This window comes from Alexandromys fortis, unplaced genomic scaffold, assembly GCF_014885135.2.
Source record: "Alexandromys fortis isolate MF-2015 unplaced genomic scaffold, M_Fortis_MF-2015_v1.1 scaffold_6, whole genome shotgun sequence".
Taxonomy (NCBI): domain Eukaryota; kingdom Metazoa; phylum Chordata; class Mammalia; order Rodentia; family Cricetidae; genus Alexandromys; species Alexandromys fortis.
The window spans coordinates 16,699,583-16,717,827 of record NW_026067902.1 but is presented as its reverse complement, the minus strand read 5'-3'; the positions used below and the strand labels follow the sequence as shown (position 1 = coordinate 16,717,827).

Sequence of the window (18,245 nt, the reverse complement as noted above, 5' to 3'; positions counted from 1 at the left end):
TGTGTGTGTGTGTGTGTGTGTGTGCGTGTATGAAGGCTAGTCCCCTTGGAGGCCAGAGGCTGGAATTATAGACTTTGGTGCTGGCAACCAAACTTTGCTTGAAACTGCTGAACCGTTTCTCCAGATCCCTACAAGACACCTTAAAAAATACCCTTATTACGTTGAAAATAACCCCAGGGCTGCTGGTAGAGGGGTGAACCCTTGCTACCTGTCCTTTGGAACTTAGGGTGCCAAGAAGGACTATATTTCCAACTTCCTGTACCTAAGTCCTGTGTCCACTGATTAAACCTTGATCAGTAAACCTGGCTTGTGTGTGTGTGTGTGTGTGTGTGCAGCCTCTCTGGCACCACACTTTGCCATATTGTTTGAGCCCCAGCTCTGATTCTATTGGCTCTGTGATGCTTTTCTGAAATGGTGACAATTTAGGTAAAATTACCAAAACAAACAAAAATCCTAAACTATACCTTTTGAGTTACCTTGTACTTATTCAGTTGTATTTGCCAGACATAGCAGGTGGTCAACACAATTTCAAGAAATAAAACAATTTTAAACATTTTTACATGCGATTGTAAACCCAGATTATAAAGACTTATGTGTCTGTAGGCTGCGACCTCTGACCCTCAGTTTCTGGACACTACAAGTAATGTCATCATCGGAGTAACCAGAAGGTGCCTTTTAATTTCCTGAAGCCTCACTGGGGACTGATTAGACAGTGGGACTGCTGATGTAATCTGTGCGGGCAGATGGGAAAGGAGAACAATGGCCCTTCCCTTTTCCTACAAAGGGCTTTGGTGAAAGAGGAAGCTAGGGGGAAGTGTGTGGGGAAGTCCTTTTGCTAACCAACCCGCACTTTTTGCCTGCAGTCTGGTGATGTGGCAACCCGCTCTGAGTGAGCAGTTCACAAAGCTTTAGGAGGCAGGGGTACCAGGGCTGGGGAGGAGAAGCAAGACTGGAATTCTAGATGGAATTTACACCTTATCAACCTGTTTTGTGATCTCTGCTCTGCAACCTGGAGTGTCCCTTGACAGCCTTCTTCCTGGTTATCTCCATCTACACAGCCTAGCACGGTCCAGCCCCACCAGTGTAACAAACTCAGCACATGCTCCAGTTCTCCCTCCCAATAGCTACCCTGGCAGGAATTCTTGAGATGAAAAGGATAAAACAGATAGGTTCCCGATCAGTTGCTGGATGCTTACGTAGAGACGAGGTGATGGGCTTTGCTTTCAAGGGCTGCCCAGCCTCACTGGAAGGCCTCTCTTTCCCTGCCTGGAGAGGTAAAATGTAGTCATGGCCTGTGATTGTACGAGGCAGAGTGGATAGGAGAGCCTACCAGAGTCACGTGTCTCTGTAGTGTTGCCTGGGTGACTAGGTTGGAGCCTGTGATGGAGTGCTAGGCATGGCTCCCACCCCTCAGCTCCACTAATTTCCTTCCGAGGCTTCCAATTGTCTACCAGGTTCCATGGTTATACCCAAATCCCTACAGTAATGCTGTATTGTGCGGTATTTTTGCCACTGTGTTTGAGATATGTTGTTGGTTGTTTTTTACTCTTACTCTTTTGACTCTTTGGGGCCCACCACCCAGCTTCCAAAGGCTCCCAGGAAGGTAGTGGTCTCACTGGGCAGCAGGGGTTTGGTGGAGCAGTCTATTTGTGTGTGGACATGCACGTGGAGGGAGCACGCATGTGTGGGTCAGAGAATATCCTTGGGTGTTGGTCCGTACCTTCCACCTAGGTTGAGACAGGTTCTCTTTTCTGTAGGTTAGCTAGCCTGCAAGCTTCTGGGATCCTCCTGGTTCCACTTCCTGTCTTATGGTAGGAACACTGGGATTACAATGAGCTATGGCACTTGGCTCTAAGCAGGTTCTGAGGATTCCAAGTCAGATCCTTAACCTCTTCATACAGAGCCACCCCCCTAGACATTTCAAACAAACATATAGCTGAGGTTGGCTTTAACTCACTATGATCCTCCTGCCTCCATCTCCCAAGGGCTGGGTATAGGCATGAGCCCCCAAGCCCAGCTTTTCACCGGATAGTTCTAAAAAGAGGTGTCCAAAGCTAGGAGCAGCAGCCTCACTGTTAACAGTTTTGAATATTTATTAGTACACAGTTCTGTGGGTTTTTAAAAAGGATTTCTGAGACAAGGACTCACTCTGAACTCCAGGCTAGCCATGAACTGGTTGGTTTCCCCGCTTGTCACTCAAGCGCTGGTTTTACAGGTGTGCACGACCATGCCTAGCAGCCCACAGCATTTTCTGCCAACAGAGCATAAGTTTTAAAGGTTAGCCTTGTGCGTCTCCCCTGCTCCTTTAGTTTCAGTGCCCCGGGATCATGCAGGTAGATTTCTGACTGGAGCAAATATGGGGGTTTGTTGTTGTGCTGTCCAGTGACAGAGACCCTCATGCTACAGAAGACGTCAATCAGGCGGTGTTTGAGAGATCGTCCCTCCACTCTTAGTTTGCAGCAGAGGAAAAGTTCCTGTGGTTTATACTCCTTTCTTCTGAGGCACACAAAAGACATGAACACCCCCCCCCCCCCCCCCCCCCCCGGTGTGGCTCTACCGGTCTCACTGTTCCTCTACAGGGAAGACAGAGAAACTGCCAGTGTGGTGTCTTCATGCCTCTTGGCTTCCGTGATAGGAAAGTGCTTTTTGTGGAAGAGCCACTCTCTTCTTTTTCTGAACAAGCCAGAAGAGCAGCGGTTGTTCAGCCATCCGATTGGAAAGAAGGCTGGGTTAGGGCCGTAATTAGAGTGCTTGTACAAGGTACTGAGCTAATCATAGCACCAAATATAAAAACCAAACATACATGCAGGGCATTTAATCCCAGCATTTGGGAGGCAGAGGTAGGCAGATCTCCTTGAGTTCGAGGCCAATCTGGTCTACATAGTGAATTCCAAGGCAGTCAATGCTATGTAAAGAGGCCCTGCTTCTAAAACCAAAAACCAAAACCAAACCAAGCCAACTAAACAACCAAACCACCTCCTCCCAAATATAATAAAACCAAACAAGCAAACAGAAAGGAGGCGGGGCCGGGGAAGAGGCCATCCACAGGTGCCCCTCATTTGTTCACTCTCTCAGCCAGCGTTTATTACATATTGATAGTGTGGTAGGCCTGGGGGCCTAAGAAGGTAGTACTTCCTCTCAAGAAGCTCAGTTTCTTGGGAGATATATAAAGCAAATAGGTTTTATGAAAGAAACAACGGAGTATAATCAGAGCTAAGATGGAAACAGCTGTAAGGTGCAGCTACATAAAGAGCTACCCCTCTCTGATTTCTCAGCAACTCTCTTGGCAAAGAGCGCCCCCTAGCAGAAGGGACAGCCTGTGCAAAGCCAGAGGAGCAAGGCATATGAGCAGACAGGCACTACCCACTGCAGACAATATATTGGGTTAGAATTACTATAAACAAAACAGCGAACCTTCTGGCTCTGAGATAGTTCTTTACATGCCCTGGATGAGCATGGTCTAGTGCAAATCTCTAAGCTAAAAGCACTAGAGCAAGCTGTGTGAAAGCATCTTCCCTGCCTCCGTAGGGCCCAACCTCAGGCCCTGCTACTCGCTCACATCTTCTTCAATAGATGGCAGGAAGGTGAGAGGGAAAGAGCTACCCGCTAAAGGTCCAGTGTCCTTGAGATGGCGGGCCCGGGGAGGGGGTGTGAAGGCTGTCTCTAAAGTCAGGTGGATAGCTGCTGCTGCTGTTTGAGTTCTCTCTTCTAGAGCAGCCTCATTCCGAAGTGAGATCTGTAAACCTGAAGATGACATTACCAGGATGAAGAGATGGCTCAGCCTTCAAGAGCGTGTACTTTGCTTACAGAGGACAGAGTCTGATTGCAGCACCCACATCAGGTGGTTTTTACAACTACCTGTAACTCCAGCCCCAGGGAATTTGATCCCTCTTCTGGTCTTTGTGGGCATCTCCACACATGTGGCACACACATGCACAGGCACACACAAGATTAAATATTTAAAAATTAGATTACCACCTCGATTTAAAAGAACCCTACCCCAAATAAACTAAAATGAAAGGGGTTGGCAGGCCATTCCAATCCGATCAGAGTTTCTTGAAAGTGAATATGACCAAGGCAACTGACAAACTGTCACGGAACCTGCCAGACCTCTCTTTGGCCTTGCCTCTCTTCTCCAGCTCCTGGACTTTCCCTCCTCCTCTCATGGGCCCTGACTCTGTCCCTAGCAAACTAACAAGCCCAGGACTACCGGTCTGCAGCCATCCTGGGCCCACTGAGCAAAGCCAAGTTGCCTGTCTCTGCCCCCTGGTGGCCTGATGACCAAGCTCCATGGAGGTAAGTTTCCAACAACCCTGTAGGCTTTCTGGATAGTGTGGAAAACAAGATCATAGGAATGGGGTATGGACTGTGGATCAAGAAAGGAAATCAAGGTAATATTTAATGTATAGCTTTAACCTTCTATGCTCTCTAGGCCTTTGAAAAAACAGAAATAAGAGAGGAGGGTAAGAAACTAAGAAAATCTACCATAACTTTTGAATAACGGAAATAAACATTATACAAAAGTTTACTTTTTAATAATATTATATTTTGATGAAAATTATTAATTATAATTTGTCATACTATCACATTTGGTGTGTTAAGTTAAAATAGAGAAGTTAATATTTTTAAAATTAGATTTGTGTATTTTGTGTATGTGTGTGGGTGTGCATGCAATAGCAAGTGTGGAGGTCAGAGGACAATTTGCAGGAATCTGTTCACTCCTTCCTCCATCCCAGGGATTGAACTTGGGTCTTCAAGCTTGGAGGTGAGCATCTTTACCTGCTGAGCCGTTTCCCCAGCCCAGATAAAGGTTTTAAATAGATTTTCTTGTTCTAAGACACCTTAAAACTAAAGGAAGTCAGACTTCTAAACTCTAGTGTTGTCAGAGAGACTAAAGAAAATGATAATTTACCAGAAGAGGGGAAACCCCACTAAAGCTCATCAAGAAATCCCAACACATGAACCCCCCTGCCCCCCACCTTGCTGACTTATCATTTTCCCCAAATTTTTACTTATGAAACTTACTGTTTGGTGTTCTGATTTGGTAGGTTTAAGTTTTGAGTTGAGATTTCTTTATGCAGGTTGGTCTGGAACTCAAGATCCTCCTGCTCCACCTCACAAATGTCGGAATTCCAGGCCCATCCCACCACAACAGCTTGAGGTTGAATTTGCCGCCTGCAGTTCTTTGCTATGATGATCAGGCTCTAACCTCCTCTACTGCACGACTTTGAGGTCTGCTCACATTCTTCTTTGTCCTTGGCCACTGAAGGAAACTGAGCAGCAAATATTTTGTTTACATTTTCTGGAGGAGAAAAACCAACTGCCATTGCCTTTTCATACTATACTCTGATCCCTTTAAAGTCAAAGTCAGGAAGACAATAACAAAATAGAAGAACACACTTCCTCCAAAGAGGTTACACCTCCTAATCCCTGTCATGTAGTCCACTCCCTAATGACCAAGCATTCAAATCTATGAGCCTAAAGGGGCCAATCTTATTCAACCCATCACACACTTCATATGATTTTAATCCTTTCAAATGTATTAAGATTTGTCTTGTGACTTAACATATGGTTTTAGAGAATGTTCCATGTACATATAAAAATAATGTGTATTCTGATGTCAGTGGGATAACTGTGCTCAGGATGGATGCCCCAGACACTTCATTTCTAGGTATGCGTGATCCATAGAAAATAAAAATATAATCAATGAAACAGAAACTGGAAATAAAAAATTCAAAGCATAACTGGAGAAGATTGGTAAAGAGAGTAATGTACAACAAAATATGTATCTTTATCTTTGAAAGAGTAATTTCTTCTCCTGCTTTGGGTCTGCATTAAAGCTTGAAATAGTGCCACAAACTATGATGTTAGAAGACATTAAATTCACTGTATTGTTTTATTTTTAATTTATTTATTTAATTATTTTAAATTATGTGTATGTGGGTCTAAATGTGTGTAGTTCCTGTGAAGGCCAGAAAACGTGTTGGGTTTCCAAAAACTGTAGTTATAGCCATTTTTAGTGCGTGCTGGGAACTGAACTTGGGTCCTCTGTGACAGCAGTATGTGTCCTTAACTGCTGAATCATCTCTTCAGCTTCCATTGCATTATTTTCAAAGAAGAGATTACGATGCTTTGGGTGAATGAATTCTCAGCTCCTTTAGGAATGGAGTTCTACATCCATGTGTATTGAAATGGGCAGTGAGAGAGCCTTAATTAAGCTATTCTTTCCCAAAGGTATCCTCCAGGCCCTCCTCTAACTTCGATCCAGGCAACTATGTTGAAATGTCTGATCCAACCACCCACGCACCCTCAAAAGTGGTGATACAAGATATTACGATGGAGCTCCACTGCCCACTGTGTAATGATTGGTTCCGTGATCCACTGATGCTGAGCTGTGGCCACAACTTCTGCCAACTCTGTATTCAAAACTTCTGGAAACTGCATGCAAAGGAAACGTTCTGTCCTGACTGTAAGATGCTATGCCAGTATAGCAACTGTACATTCAACCTTGTGCTGGAGAAGCTGGTAGAGAAGATTAAGAAGTCACCCCTGCTCAAGGGCCATCCGCAGTGCCAAGAGCATGGAGAGAACCTGAAACTGTTCAGTAAGCCAGAAGGGAAAATGATCTGCTTTCAATGCAAGGATGCACGGTTGTCTATGGGGCAGTCTAAGGATTTCCTGCAAATCTCTGATGCTGTCCGTTTCTTTACGGTGTGTGAGACCTGGGCCGCGAGCAATCCCTTAGGAAAACTCTTTTGGAGGGCTGCTTCTTTCTTCTGACCTCATCCCTTTATTCAAATAATGAGAAAGTGTAGTGCCCTCAGAAATACAACATGCCCTGGAAAGTTCTTTCCGTAGAGAAGCTCCCATGTAGGAAAGGCATTAAGGGGGAGCTATGGCTGACTCCTTCAGTCACACACTGGGTAAAACTTGAACAGAAAAGAGTGTTCCTGCTATAAAGGTTTCAAACTTTGATGAAGTGTCAAATAAGCACAACAATGGAAACAGTATATGACAATTATTAGTGAGAGTGAAGTTTGTCACATCTGTAATTTCTAAGTGTTCTGGATTTCTGAGAGGGGCAGGGGAGATTCAGTGAAGGAAAGGTATGAGACTAGAACTGGAGAATCGTTTGGGCTTGGATGGGCAGAAGGGAGAAGGAAATGCTCCAATGGGAACAGCGTAGGGAAAGGTGTCCAGATGCAGTTACGGTAGCCTCCTCAAATCCCTATATCTAGATAATAAGATGTTTGAGTATAACCTTATTATACTCAAAAATTTTGTTTTGGTGGTGTTTGGGATTAAGCCCAGAGCATAGTGTAAGCAAAACAAGTACTATGCTATTGAGCCAATCCTCAGCCCTAGTCACAGTTCTCAAGAGGCAGGAATTATGGCACAGTGGAAGTGTAACATGTCTTTGTTACAAGAGTTTACTTGAGTGAACACAGACTTATTAGAGAAAAATGAGAGAGAACTCCAGAGAGTGGGAGAACTCCAAAGAAAGAACACCTCAGAGCTTATTTATTTCCCGGCACACCATGTTTTTATAGATGTCTTTTCCACCCCACTTCCTTGTGTGTGTGTGCGAGATATACACACACACACACACACACATGAGAGAGAGAGAGAGAGAGAGAGAGAGAGAGAGAGAGAGAGAGAGAGAGAACAATTTGAAGGAGTTGGTCCTTTTTCCATGATGTGGTTTCTGGAGACTGAACTCAGGTTGACAAGTTTAGCAATGAGTGCCTTTTACCCACAGAGCCATCTCACCCATCCCAGCAATGCGCTATCGTATGTTAAAATTTCAAACAAATACTGGTGTGCCTTGTACACCGTGGCAGAATCTCTTCTGGAGCCAGGACTGGACTTCCCACCTTGCCTAGCCTGTCCTATTCCACATCTGCCTCCCTGTGCTATTGGCACAGCTCTTTTCCTGTCCCACAGATGTCTCTTTGTGCTATACACATGTGTGTACATGCATGTGAAAGCCAGAGGAAAATTTTAGGCTGTACCTCAAGGAGTTGTCTGCCTTGTTTTTGGAGATAGGGTTTCTCACAAAGACCTGGGTTTGCAGATTAGGCTGGGCTGGCTAGTCCCAAGGAGTCTGTCTCCAGCTTCCCAGCACTAGACTTAAGTGTGTGCCACCATGCCCAGCTGTTTACTCAGGCCCTCATGTTTGTGTGGCATCATCTCTCCAGTAATTGTGCTTTGTTTTCTTTATCTCCCAAATTGCTGTGGGTTAATTCTATTTGCTATTTTTAGGATGAGCTAGCTACCTATCAGAGCCAACTTCAGAACACCCTCACGGAGCTTCAGTCTCTCAGAACTATGCAGAAAGATGCTATTGCTGCTTACAAGGTGAGGGGCAGGGGAAAGGGTTTATGAAGCAGAGCTGGAATGTCCCCTCCAGCTATATCAATATATAAAGGGCACCTGGGTTACAGTTAGTGCCAGTTTGTTCACGCAGGATAGGAAGAAACATATGGTGGGAAAAGTTCCCAATATTTGATCAATTGAACAGATTGCCTTTTGTCCTAATATGCCGTCTTTTGATGGTTAAGTCACTAGGTGAACAATGTGTTATTGAGATCTGCTTTGTCCTTTCACCTATGGCAAAATAAAGACTTCCCCAGTAAAACCTACCAAAGATGGCTATGTCCAAAGAAATACTTTTATTTCCTTTGAGTTTATAACCTGGTACCTCTGAACCATGGATTCTCAGATTACATCCCCCCCCCATCTGATTTATCTTCCTTAACTGCTCCCAAACTATGTAAAGCTGTTGCCTATACATGTCTTTCCATTTTAGGCTTCACAGGAGTGCTAAACAATAGTAAAAAGTCAGCAAATCAGTATCTAGGTTGGGGGCTAAATTATGTGGCAATTATCTCCACAGAAACTACAGCCAATTATAATCAGAAACTACAACCAATATTCATTCAACAAATATTTATCAAATGGGCCAAGGCATTAGAATCCCACACTAGAATCTTAGTTTGGGAGACAGGTATTAAATAATGCCAGCAATACCAAGAAATAACAATAGTGACTAGTACAATATGATACGAAAACAGAGTATCAAAGAGAGAGCTATGTGGAGACTCTAATTTAGGTGGAGGAGGACGATGCACTAAAGAAGTCACGAGCTGGAAATGTACTCAGCTGTTGGTAGAATACTTGCCTAGCATGCATGAGAAAAATGAGTTAGAGAGCCGGGCGATGGTGGCGCACGCCTTTAATCCCAGCACTTGGGAGGCAGAGGCAGGCAGATCTCTGTGAGTTCGAGACCAGCCTGGTCTACAGAGCTAGTTCCAGGACAGGTTCCAAAACCACAGAGAAACCCTGTCTCGAAAAACCAAAAAAAAAAAAAAAAAAAAAAAAATGAGTTAGAGAGACAATGATAAGACCATATGGTTAGAAAACTGTTGCAGGTTAGTATGCCAAAAACAATGGCACTTGATTGTTTGGCACTAAATGAGCAGTGTATATACAGAGATAAACAAGAGCATATGGTGTAGGGAGGTGACCATATAGATGTGGTGATGGATCAAATAGGAGTGAATAGCGAACCTGGAGCCCAAAAGCTGGAGAAAAGCTGTCAGCATTAGATTTAAAGGTATTTAAAGCTGCTGGGGGGGGTATTTTCTAGAAAGCATAGAATGAGCTTAAGATAAATACTAATTTTAATATTTAAAATGCAAGCTGGGCGGTGGTGGCGCATGCCTTTAATCCCAGCACTCAGGAGGTAGAGGCAGGCAGATCTCTGTGAGTTCGAGGCCAGCCTGGTCTACAAGAGCTAGTTCCAGGACAGGAACCAAAAGCTACGGAGAAACCGTCTTGAAAATCCAAAAAAAAAAAAAAAAAAAAAAAAAAGCAGTTAGAGGAAGTGGAACTAATTAGACTGGGAAATCCTGAGAAAGGTGAAAGGGAAACTGGAAACACGTGGGTGAGAAGAACAGTTAAGACTATTTTAAGAGAATAATAATAGTTGTCCAAGGAATCTAAGCTACATAAGACAGGCAATGAAGATGGAAGTTTATTAACAGAAACAGGGGGCGGGGCAATGATTACCAACTTATTTTGTTGTTTTCTTAAATCTAATGCTGACAGCTTTTCTCCAGCTTTTGGGCTCCAGGTTCGCTATTCACTCCTATTTGATCTATCACCACATCTATATGGTCACCTCCCTACACCATATGCTCTTAATGAAAAGGGTCTCTTCATTTAGCCCTGGAACTCACTTATGTAGACCAGGCTAGCCTTGAACTCATAGCGATCTTCCTGCCTCTGTCCCCCTGTCCCCTCCACCAAGCTCTGGGAATAGGGCCTTGAATCACCACGCCCAGGTTGAATACAAACTTTCAACAGTGCCCCAGTAGGGAACAAGTGAACTTGGAGCAAAAAGTCATGATACATGGAGATGATACATTTTCTGTAAATGATAAAATTCTATGTGTGGTTGAGAATAAGAGGAAAAAGTTCTAAGTTATTAGAAATAAAGACAATGAGGAACTAAGAAGCCAGGCTATACAGAGTTCACCAGGGAGGAAGTTGTGGATGGACACACACACACACACACACACACACATACACACACACACACACCTTGCATGCACAAACTTCAAGTGTAGTGATTATCAAGTTTAGCACTTTATGCATTGTTCATAACCTGTTTCTTTTATGTTGTCCTGGCAGCAAGAGTAGTTTTGGTTTTGAAAGAATAGGTTCCCTAGGTTCCTTATGGCCCTAGTTTAACAGTATCATTTGGTAGATACGGTTTTGCCAGTCTAGGAAGGTATTGTTGGCATTAATTTTAGAATGTTTAGCTGGGTGGTGGTGGTACATGCCTTTAATCCCAGCATTCTGGAGGCAGAGGCAGGTGGATCTCTTGAGTCTGAGGCCTACCTGGTTAACAGAGTGAATTCCAGGACAGTTAAGGCTACACAGAGAAATCTTGTCTCAAAACCACCTCTCTCCAAAAACATCTTTTTAGAATGTTTGAATGACTCCACATTATTTAATAGAACACTGGTTATCATCCAAGCACTGAGGAACAAAATGAAAGCAAAACCTTTCCTCTTACACCATTAAACTAGTTGGGAAAGAAGGATTAAGCCTCCCATAGGGCTCTGCTAGGTAGGACTGAATGTTGATGCTAAATAATCACTTGTATGGAATTTTCCAAGGTGCGTTGTGTAGTGTGAGCCCCTGTCTCTAAGTGCTAGCTAGTCTCAGTAGTAATCGTGGTGATGATTATGGAGGTTTCCAGGACAACAAGATACAATTGCAACAACAACTTTCCCTGGAGTTTCTAAAACTGCATCAGTTCCTGCACAACAAAGAGAAGGACATTCTAAACGAGCTCCGGAACGAGGGAAAAGTCTTGAGCGAGGAGATGGAGGCGAATCTGAACCAGCTTCAGGAACAGTGTCTTCTCGCCAGAGACATGCTGGCAAACATTCAGACACGGATTGAACAGCAGAATCCCTTCGACTTCCTCAAAGTGAGATTCCACACCAATTTGATTATGGGTACACTTGGAGGAAAGGGGCCTGGGGTTGGGGGGCAAGGAAAGCTCAATTGATCTGCACCCAGCCCAACCATGGCAGCGCTTTAAGATCCTCTGGGAGAAACGTAGGCTGCTTTTGTTCTGAGTTCAGTGGGAAGCTGTGCTTTCACATCGCTAAAACACATGATTAGTACAAGTTCATCAATATTTTTGTTTTCTCCTAAAGAACCTTGAAGCTTTATTTCTTTTTTTAAAAAAATGTCTCTGATAGCCTTTTGTTGAGTTTTGGGCTTACAGAAATCATAATCTGAAATATTTAAAAATCTTTTTGTCAAACTTTGCTACCTGAAGTCTCTGGTGATCACCTCAGTACTCAAAAGTTTAGTTACCCTTGGCACTGGGATTACTTCTGATTTTATCTTGTGGGAGGATTTAGAAGTGTTCACTTTAAAAAAAGTTGACCTTAACTATGAACTTACTGGCACCTTTACTGTTTCCTATGAGAGTTGGGATTACAGAAATCAGGAAGTTAGCAAGTGAGAGGTCAGTTTTTCCCGGGTTAGATTGGGGTGTTGAGGAAAAAGCCCATGGAGGATGCAAACTGTTGTTGAAGATGGGCTGAGGACCACCTGCACAGGAAGCCAGTATTGACAATTAAACCTGGATGGTGTTCAACCAGAACAACCAGACAGACTTCTAGAGATGATAAACAGGCATCTGACTGCTCTATCTCTCCTTTTCTATTTTAGGACATCACAAAGCTCATAGATAGGTAAGTGCTCCTCCATGGCACTCTGTCCCTTGCCTTCTGTCCCTGAGGATGCCTAAAAAATAAACTCTTTGTGTCCCTTACAGTGTGGAGAAAGGAATGAGGGCACTTACTCCCAGTCAGCTTATCTCCAAAAAGCTGAGCCCAGGCCGCTTCAAAGGTCCCATCCAGTATACAACCTGGAAGGAAATGCAGTCCATTCTTTGTCCAGGTATAGTGGGAAGTAGCTACTCATTCCTATGACCTTAATCTACATTTCATCTGTGGGGCCTCTGCTGTGGCCCCAGTTAGTTCTTTTGTTTGAGACAGGATGGAGATGGACTTGGGTGGAAGTTTTAGACTTACTTATGTACTTTATGTACACAAGTGCTCTGTCTGCGTGTATGCCTACATGCCAGAGAGGGCATCAGATCTCATTACAGATGGTTGTGAACTACCATGTGGTTGCTGGGAATTGAACTCAGGACCTCTGGAAGAGCAGCCAGTGCTCTTAACCACTGAGCCATATCTCCAGCCCTTGGGGTGGAGTTTAGTCAAAAATACCTTTTCTTTTTCTTTTGCTGCTATGACCTAAGAATATGTATCTTTGAACTAATAATACATACGAGTCTGATATTATAATTACTCCTCAGCCTATGATTTTGTTTGATATAGAATGTGTAGAAATGGCCACAATTTATCCTATTTTGCTGCATCAGCTACATGAATCTCTGGAGTGTCTCTGCTCTGAAGGCATTTTCCATACATACTCCTTGCATATATTTAGAGTCCTTACAGGTCTTTTAGGGCTTGCCAGCCACAGCATAGAACACAACATTATAAGAGAGTGTTAGAGATCATCAGTGCTTCAAAAAAAAAAAAAAAAAAAACAACAACCAGTTTTCCCAAAGAAAAACGTATCTAATTTCAGTAGATATGACTAATGAGCGCATTTTTGTATTCTTGCAAATATCAAAGGTCTGAACAGGACAAAACACAAGCGGTATTTCAGAAAAAAAAAGAAGCAATAGTCTAGATATGTATAGAAATAAAATTTTAGATAGCTTTTGCAAAATTCATATAGATACTATTATTGTTTGTTATTAACCTAGTTAAAATCATAAATATATCCCTGTCACATTCTCCAGGTGAATGCAATATAATATCTAATACATGTATGCAACATACAATAATTAAATCATTAATAATATTTATGTTTCCTCAAACATTTATCACTTCTATGTGGAAACATTTGAACTCTTTTAGTTGGTTAAAAATATATAAAAAATGTCTGGGGATACAGCTCAGTAATAGAGTGCTGGCCTTACATATACAAGGCCCTGATTTCGAGCACTGTCAACAAAACAAATTCACTGGGAAAAAATATATATAGCAGATTATGATTACCATATTGTGCTATAAAACTCTGAAATTAACATCTATCTTACTGTATTTAGGTTTCTGTTATCCATTATCATTCTACCCCATCCCTCCTATCCTTCCTGGCCTCCTGTGATCACTAGTCTATTTCTATGAGGCAAATTTTCTTAGTTTTTACATATTTTAAAAATATCTCCATCTGTCACAGAATTCGACTACTGTAGAATACAATATAAATTAAGTACTTACAAATGTGAAATTAAAGATTGTTTACAAAGTACAGGCCTGGTTTTGTAATTAACAGATTCAAATGACATAAAACTACATTGTTAGATTGTCATACAAATTTCTAAATGTGGCTTTCTTTCATTGTGTGTGTTATCTTGTCCCAGGCTGGTAACCACATAGTTTGAAGAGCAGTGCACACACCACTCTAGAGCTACAATGCCTCTCTGCATGTTGAACCAAACACAATCTCTACCAGGTACCCCAGTCTTCCCGAGTTCTAACAGACAATCTCTCCTACACAAGCACCCAGCTGCATTTCATCTTCCTTCCAGTATCTGCTCGCCCAGAGTGGACATTTCCTGTTACATCCCAGTTGAGACTTGCTCCTCAGGGACACCTCCTAGGACAGCCTCACCTAATTTTACCCCTTGGCATTAGTCAAGATTCACGTTATTTGTATTGTTTCTTCAGTAGAACATAAATTAATTCAGAGCAAAGTCTGTCTTTATCCCTAATATAAAAAGGTCTATACATGGACACCACGCAACAGAAAGTACATGGGAAACTTTCTGACCAAGGGTTTCTGCATATTGGAATGAAAACAAAGTATCTATGTTAGTATTATTTCTTACTATGGAAAATGGCATTCACCCCCTTTCCTGCTATCTCATTTTCTTACTAGGCCTGTCTCAAATAACGCTGGATCCTAAAACAGCTCATCCAAATCTGGTGCTATCCAAAAGCCGGACCAGTGTGTGTCATGGCGATGTGAAGCAGGTAATGCCTGATGATCCAGAGAGGTTCGATTCCAGTGTGGCTGTACTGGGCTCAAAAGGCTTCACCTCTGGAAAGTGGTACTGGGAAGTGGAAGTAGGAAGGAAGCCAAAATGGACAGTTGGAGTCGTCAAAGAGTCCATCATTCGGAAAGGGAGCTGCCCTCTCACTCCTGAGCAAGGATTCTGGCTTTTAAGACTGAGGAACCAAACTGATCTAAAGGCTCTGGATTTGCCTTCTTGTAGCCTGAAAGTGGGTGAGCTCAACAGGGTGGGCATATACGTGGATTATGAGGGAGGGCAGGTGTCCTTCTACAACGCTGCCACCATGACCCATCTTTACACCTTCAGTTGTCTTTTCATGGAGAAACTTTTCCCCTACTTCTGCCCCTGCCTTAATGATGGTGGAGAGAATAAAGAACCATTGTATATCGTACATCCACAGTAATTAGTCATACTATTGTATAAATTCAGAGCATTATTAAAATGTTGAAATAGTTTACCAATTTCACTGGATTTTTTTTTCCAATTTACGGGGAACTCTGAAATAATGGAAGCAGGATTCACAAACTGACTTGAATTTCAGTTTCCTACATGGATTTTGCTGAAGCCTCTCAAGATAACATTCTACTTCTCTGGGGTCTTCCAAGACACAGGCGCTTCCCTGAGTATGATCCTCGTGTTTGTTTCTGCAGCAAACTGCTCCTTGATTTTGCAATGGTTGGAAGCCCTTTACAAATGCGCTGCCAGCATGAGTCTAAGAGGACGGACTTGCACATCTGCACTCTTCTTCCTGTTTAATTATCTTCTTTTCAGTGCTGGGGTTTGATTATAAAAATCCAGATTGCTGGGCAGTGGTGGCACACGCCTTTAATCCCAGCACTCAGGAGGCAGAGGCAGGCGGATCTCTCAGAGTTAAAGGCTAGCCTGGTCTACAGAGTTCCAGGACAGGCTCCAAAGCTACAGAGAAACCCTAACTCAAAAAACAAAACAAAAACAAACAAACAAAAAAAACCCCATCTCATTTCTTTTCCAAAATATGCTGCTGTAAATTTGAAAATTTGCTCCAGAGACTTAAAGTAGAAAACAGCTTGAATTAGCTTATAACTAATCTTTTCTGCATTCTCTCAACATACTTTTTAGTCGAGCAAACATTTGGCTCTTTTTCCTCTTTTCAGTTCTTTTTTCTTGCTTTATTAGTGAGAGTTACCTGTTTCTCCTATATTAAAACATTATTTGGAGTGAGGTAACCCAGACACAGAAAGACAATTATCATATGTACTCACTTATAAGTGGTTTTTAAACATAAAGCAAAGAAAAACAGCCTACAAACCACAATCCCAGAGAACTTAGACAACAATGTGGACACTAAGAGAGACTTCCATAGATCTAATCTACATGGGAAGTAGAAAGTAGAAAAAGTCAAGATCTCCTGAGTAAATTGGGACCATGGGGACTTTGGAGGAGAGCTGAAGAGGGAGGGAGAGACAGGGAGGGAAGCAGAGAAAAATGTAGAGCTCAATAAAAAAAGAAATTCCCAAAGAATTAATAAAAAAGCACATCCATATTTCCATCTGCTTTGTCCTTTTTTCACCAGTCCTGACTGTATTTCAGTTAACAGCATTTTTCATCCTACTCTTTTCAACATCTAGATTCTTCCTTCTTTCTACGGTTAGAGCTCTTTTTGTTTTTTATTTTTCGAGACAGGGTTTCTCTGTAGCTTTGGAGCCTGTCCTGGAACTAGCTCTGTAGACCAGGCTGGTCTCGAACTCACAGAGATCTGCCTGCCTCTGCCTCCCGAGTGCTGGGATTAAAGGCGTGCACCACCATTGCCCGGCCTAGTTTAGAGTTCTTAAGACTCACATTATTCTTGATGAAATGGTCCTAGTTCCCCTCCTTGGAATTTCCAACCTAAGTTGCTTTCATGTACAACATGTATATGTTTATAATAGATGAGTTTGGTAACTAACATGACATGATTAAAAGGCTACATTTAAAACTTACTATTTTTCTAAACAAAATACTTTATTTTTTTATTTATGTGTATGCGTTTACATCTGAGTGTGGGCCACATGGATGCAGGAGCCTGCGGAGTGCCAAAGAAGATGTTTCATCCTTGGAGCTGGAGTTTTAGGTGGTTGTGAGCTGCCTGATGTGGGTGCTGTAACCCAAATTAGGTCCTCTGAAAGAGCAGTACATGCTCTTAATCACTGAGCCATTTGTCCAGCCCCTTACTATGTCTTTCAATGACTTCACTCCAACCAGGATGCGGCGAGGACTCATTTGAGCCTGGAACTTTGCTCGGCGTTATCATTGTCTCCCCTATCAAATAATATACTTTAATTATTTCTAAAACTGCACAATGATTAAAGAAAGTGGTAAGACGGGCAATGGTGGCGCGCACCTTTAATCCCAGCACTCGGGAGGCAGAGGCAGGCAGATCTCTGTGAGTTCGAGACCAGCCTGGTCTACAGAGCTAGTTCCAGGACAGGCTCCAAAGCCACAGAGAAACCCTGTCTCGAAAAACCAAAATAAATAAATAAATAAAAAATAAATAAATAAAGCAAGTGGTAGATATGTAGAGGTTTTCTGAAAATAATAATAAAAATACTAATTAACTAATAACTTAGCTTTAGAACCCAAACAGTAATGAAACATTGGTGGCTCCCGTGTGCCTCTCTCATTCTTCAGGTACTCATTACTCTATGTTTTGTATTAGAACATAAGAGATGGGGCTGGAGAGATGGTTCAGCAGATAACAAACAGCACTTACTACTCTTGCAGAAGCTCCAGGTTCAGTTCCCAGCACCCACAGGGCTGCTTATCAGCACCTGTAATTTCAGTTTCAGGGAATCTGATGCTTTCTTCTGACTTCCTCAGATACTTGCACCCATGTGGCATGCATGCATACTCAGGCACACACACATACCCTAACAAATAAATAATGTTTTATATAAAATTCCTTAAAAATATAAACTATAGCTGGTTTTTCTATACATGTATTATTTTATTTTTCTATATTAAATATTTGTTTATAACTAAAATATATATTTTAATTTTATAACTTCTTTTGAACTTGAAAATAAATGGCATGTTGTTATATGTGTTCCTGGTTTTTTTTGAAAACTCAAAATTATGAGGTATCAGTATTCCTTCTCTTCTCCATGGTTTCATGTACCACAGTTACAGTTACCTACAGCCAGCTATGATCTGAAAATATCAATGGGAAATTCTAGACATAAATGATTCATTAATTTAAAACTGTGGCTCTGAGAGCTGGAGGTGCAACTCAGTGGTAGAGACTTCTTATCATATTTGAGGGTTTGGGTTGAATCCCCAGGACTGCATAAACAGACAGACAGACACATAAATAAAACATGCAGCTCTGAGTAGTAGGACAGGATCTTGTGCCTTCCTACTCCTCCCACTTGGGATCAATAGAGCAGCACATTCACAATGTCCATACTAACCGCCTTACGGTAGTTAAGAGAAAATACATTAATTTTTTTCAATATATTTTTATCATTGTTCTGATTCATTACTGTCAATCTCTTACCATGCCTTATTTACAAATTAAAATCTGTCAGAGCTATACATGTGTAGTGGT

At 42.2% G+C, this 18,245-nt stretch overlaps 1 protein-coding gene across 1 annotated transcript; it reads left to right on the top strand.

The window, feature by feature from the left end:
• The first annotated feature begins 2,532 nt into the window (after positions 1 to 2,532).
• On the top strand, positions 2,533 to 15,138 carry Trim69 (tripartite motif containing 69). The gene is made up of 7 exons (XM_050133798.1): positions 2,533 to 4,296; positions 6,235 to 6,711; positions 8,263 to 8,358; positions 11,270 to 11,503; positions 12,259 to 12,281; positions 12,365 to 12,489; positions 14,548 to 15,138. The coding sequence occupies exons 1-7, from the start codon at positions 4,291 to 4,293 to the stop codon at positions 15,084 to 15,086; spliced, it is 1,500 nt and encodes a 499-aa protein (XP_049989755.1). The 5' UTR covers positions 2,533 to 4,290; the 3' UTR covers positions 15,087 to 15,138.
• Positions 15,139 to 18,245: the final 3,107 nt, after the last annotated feature.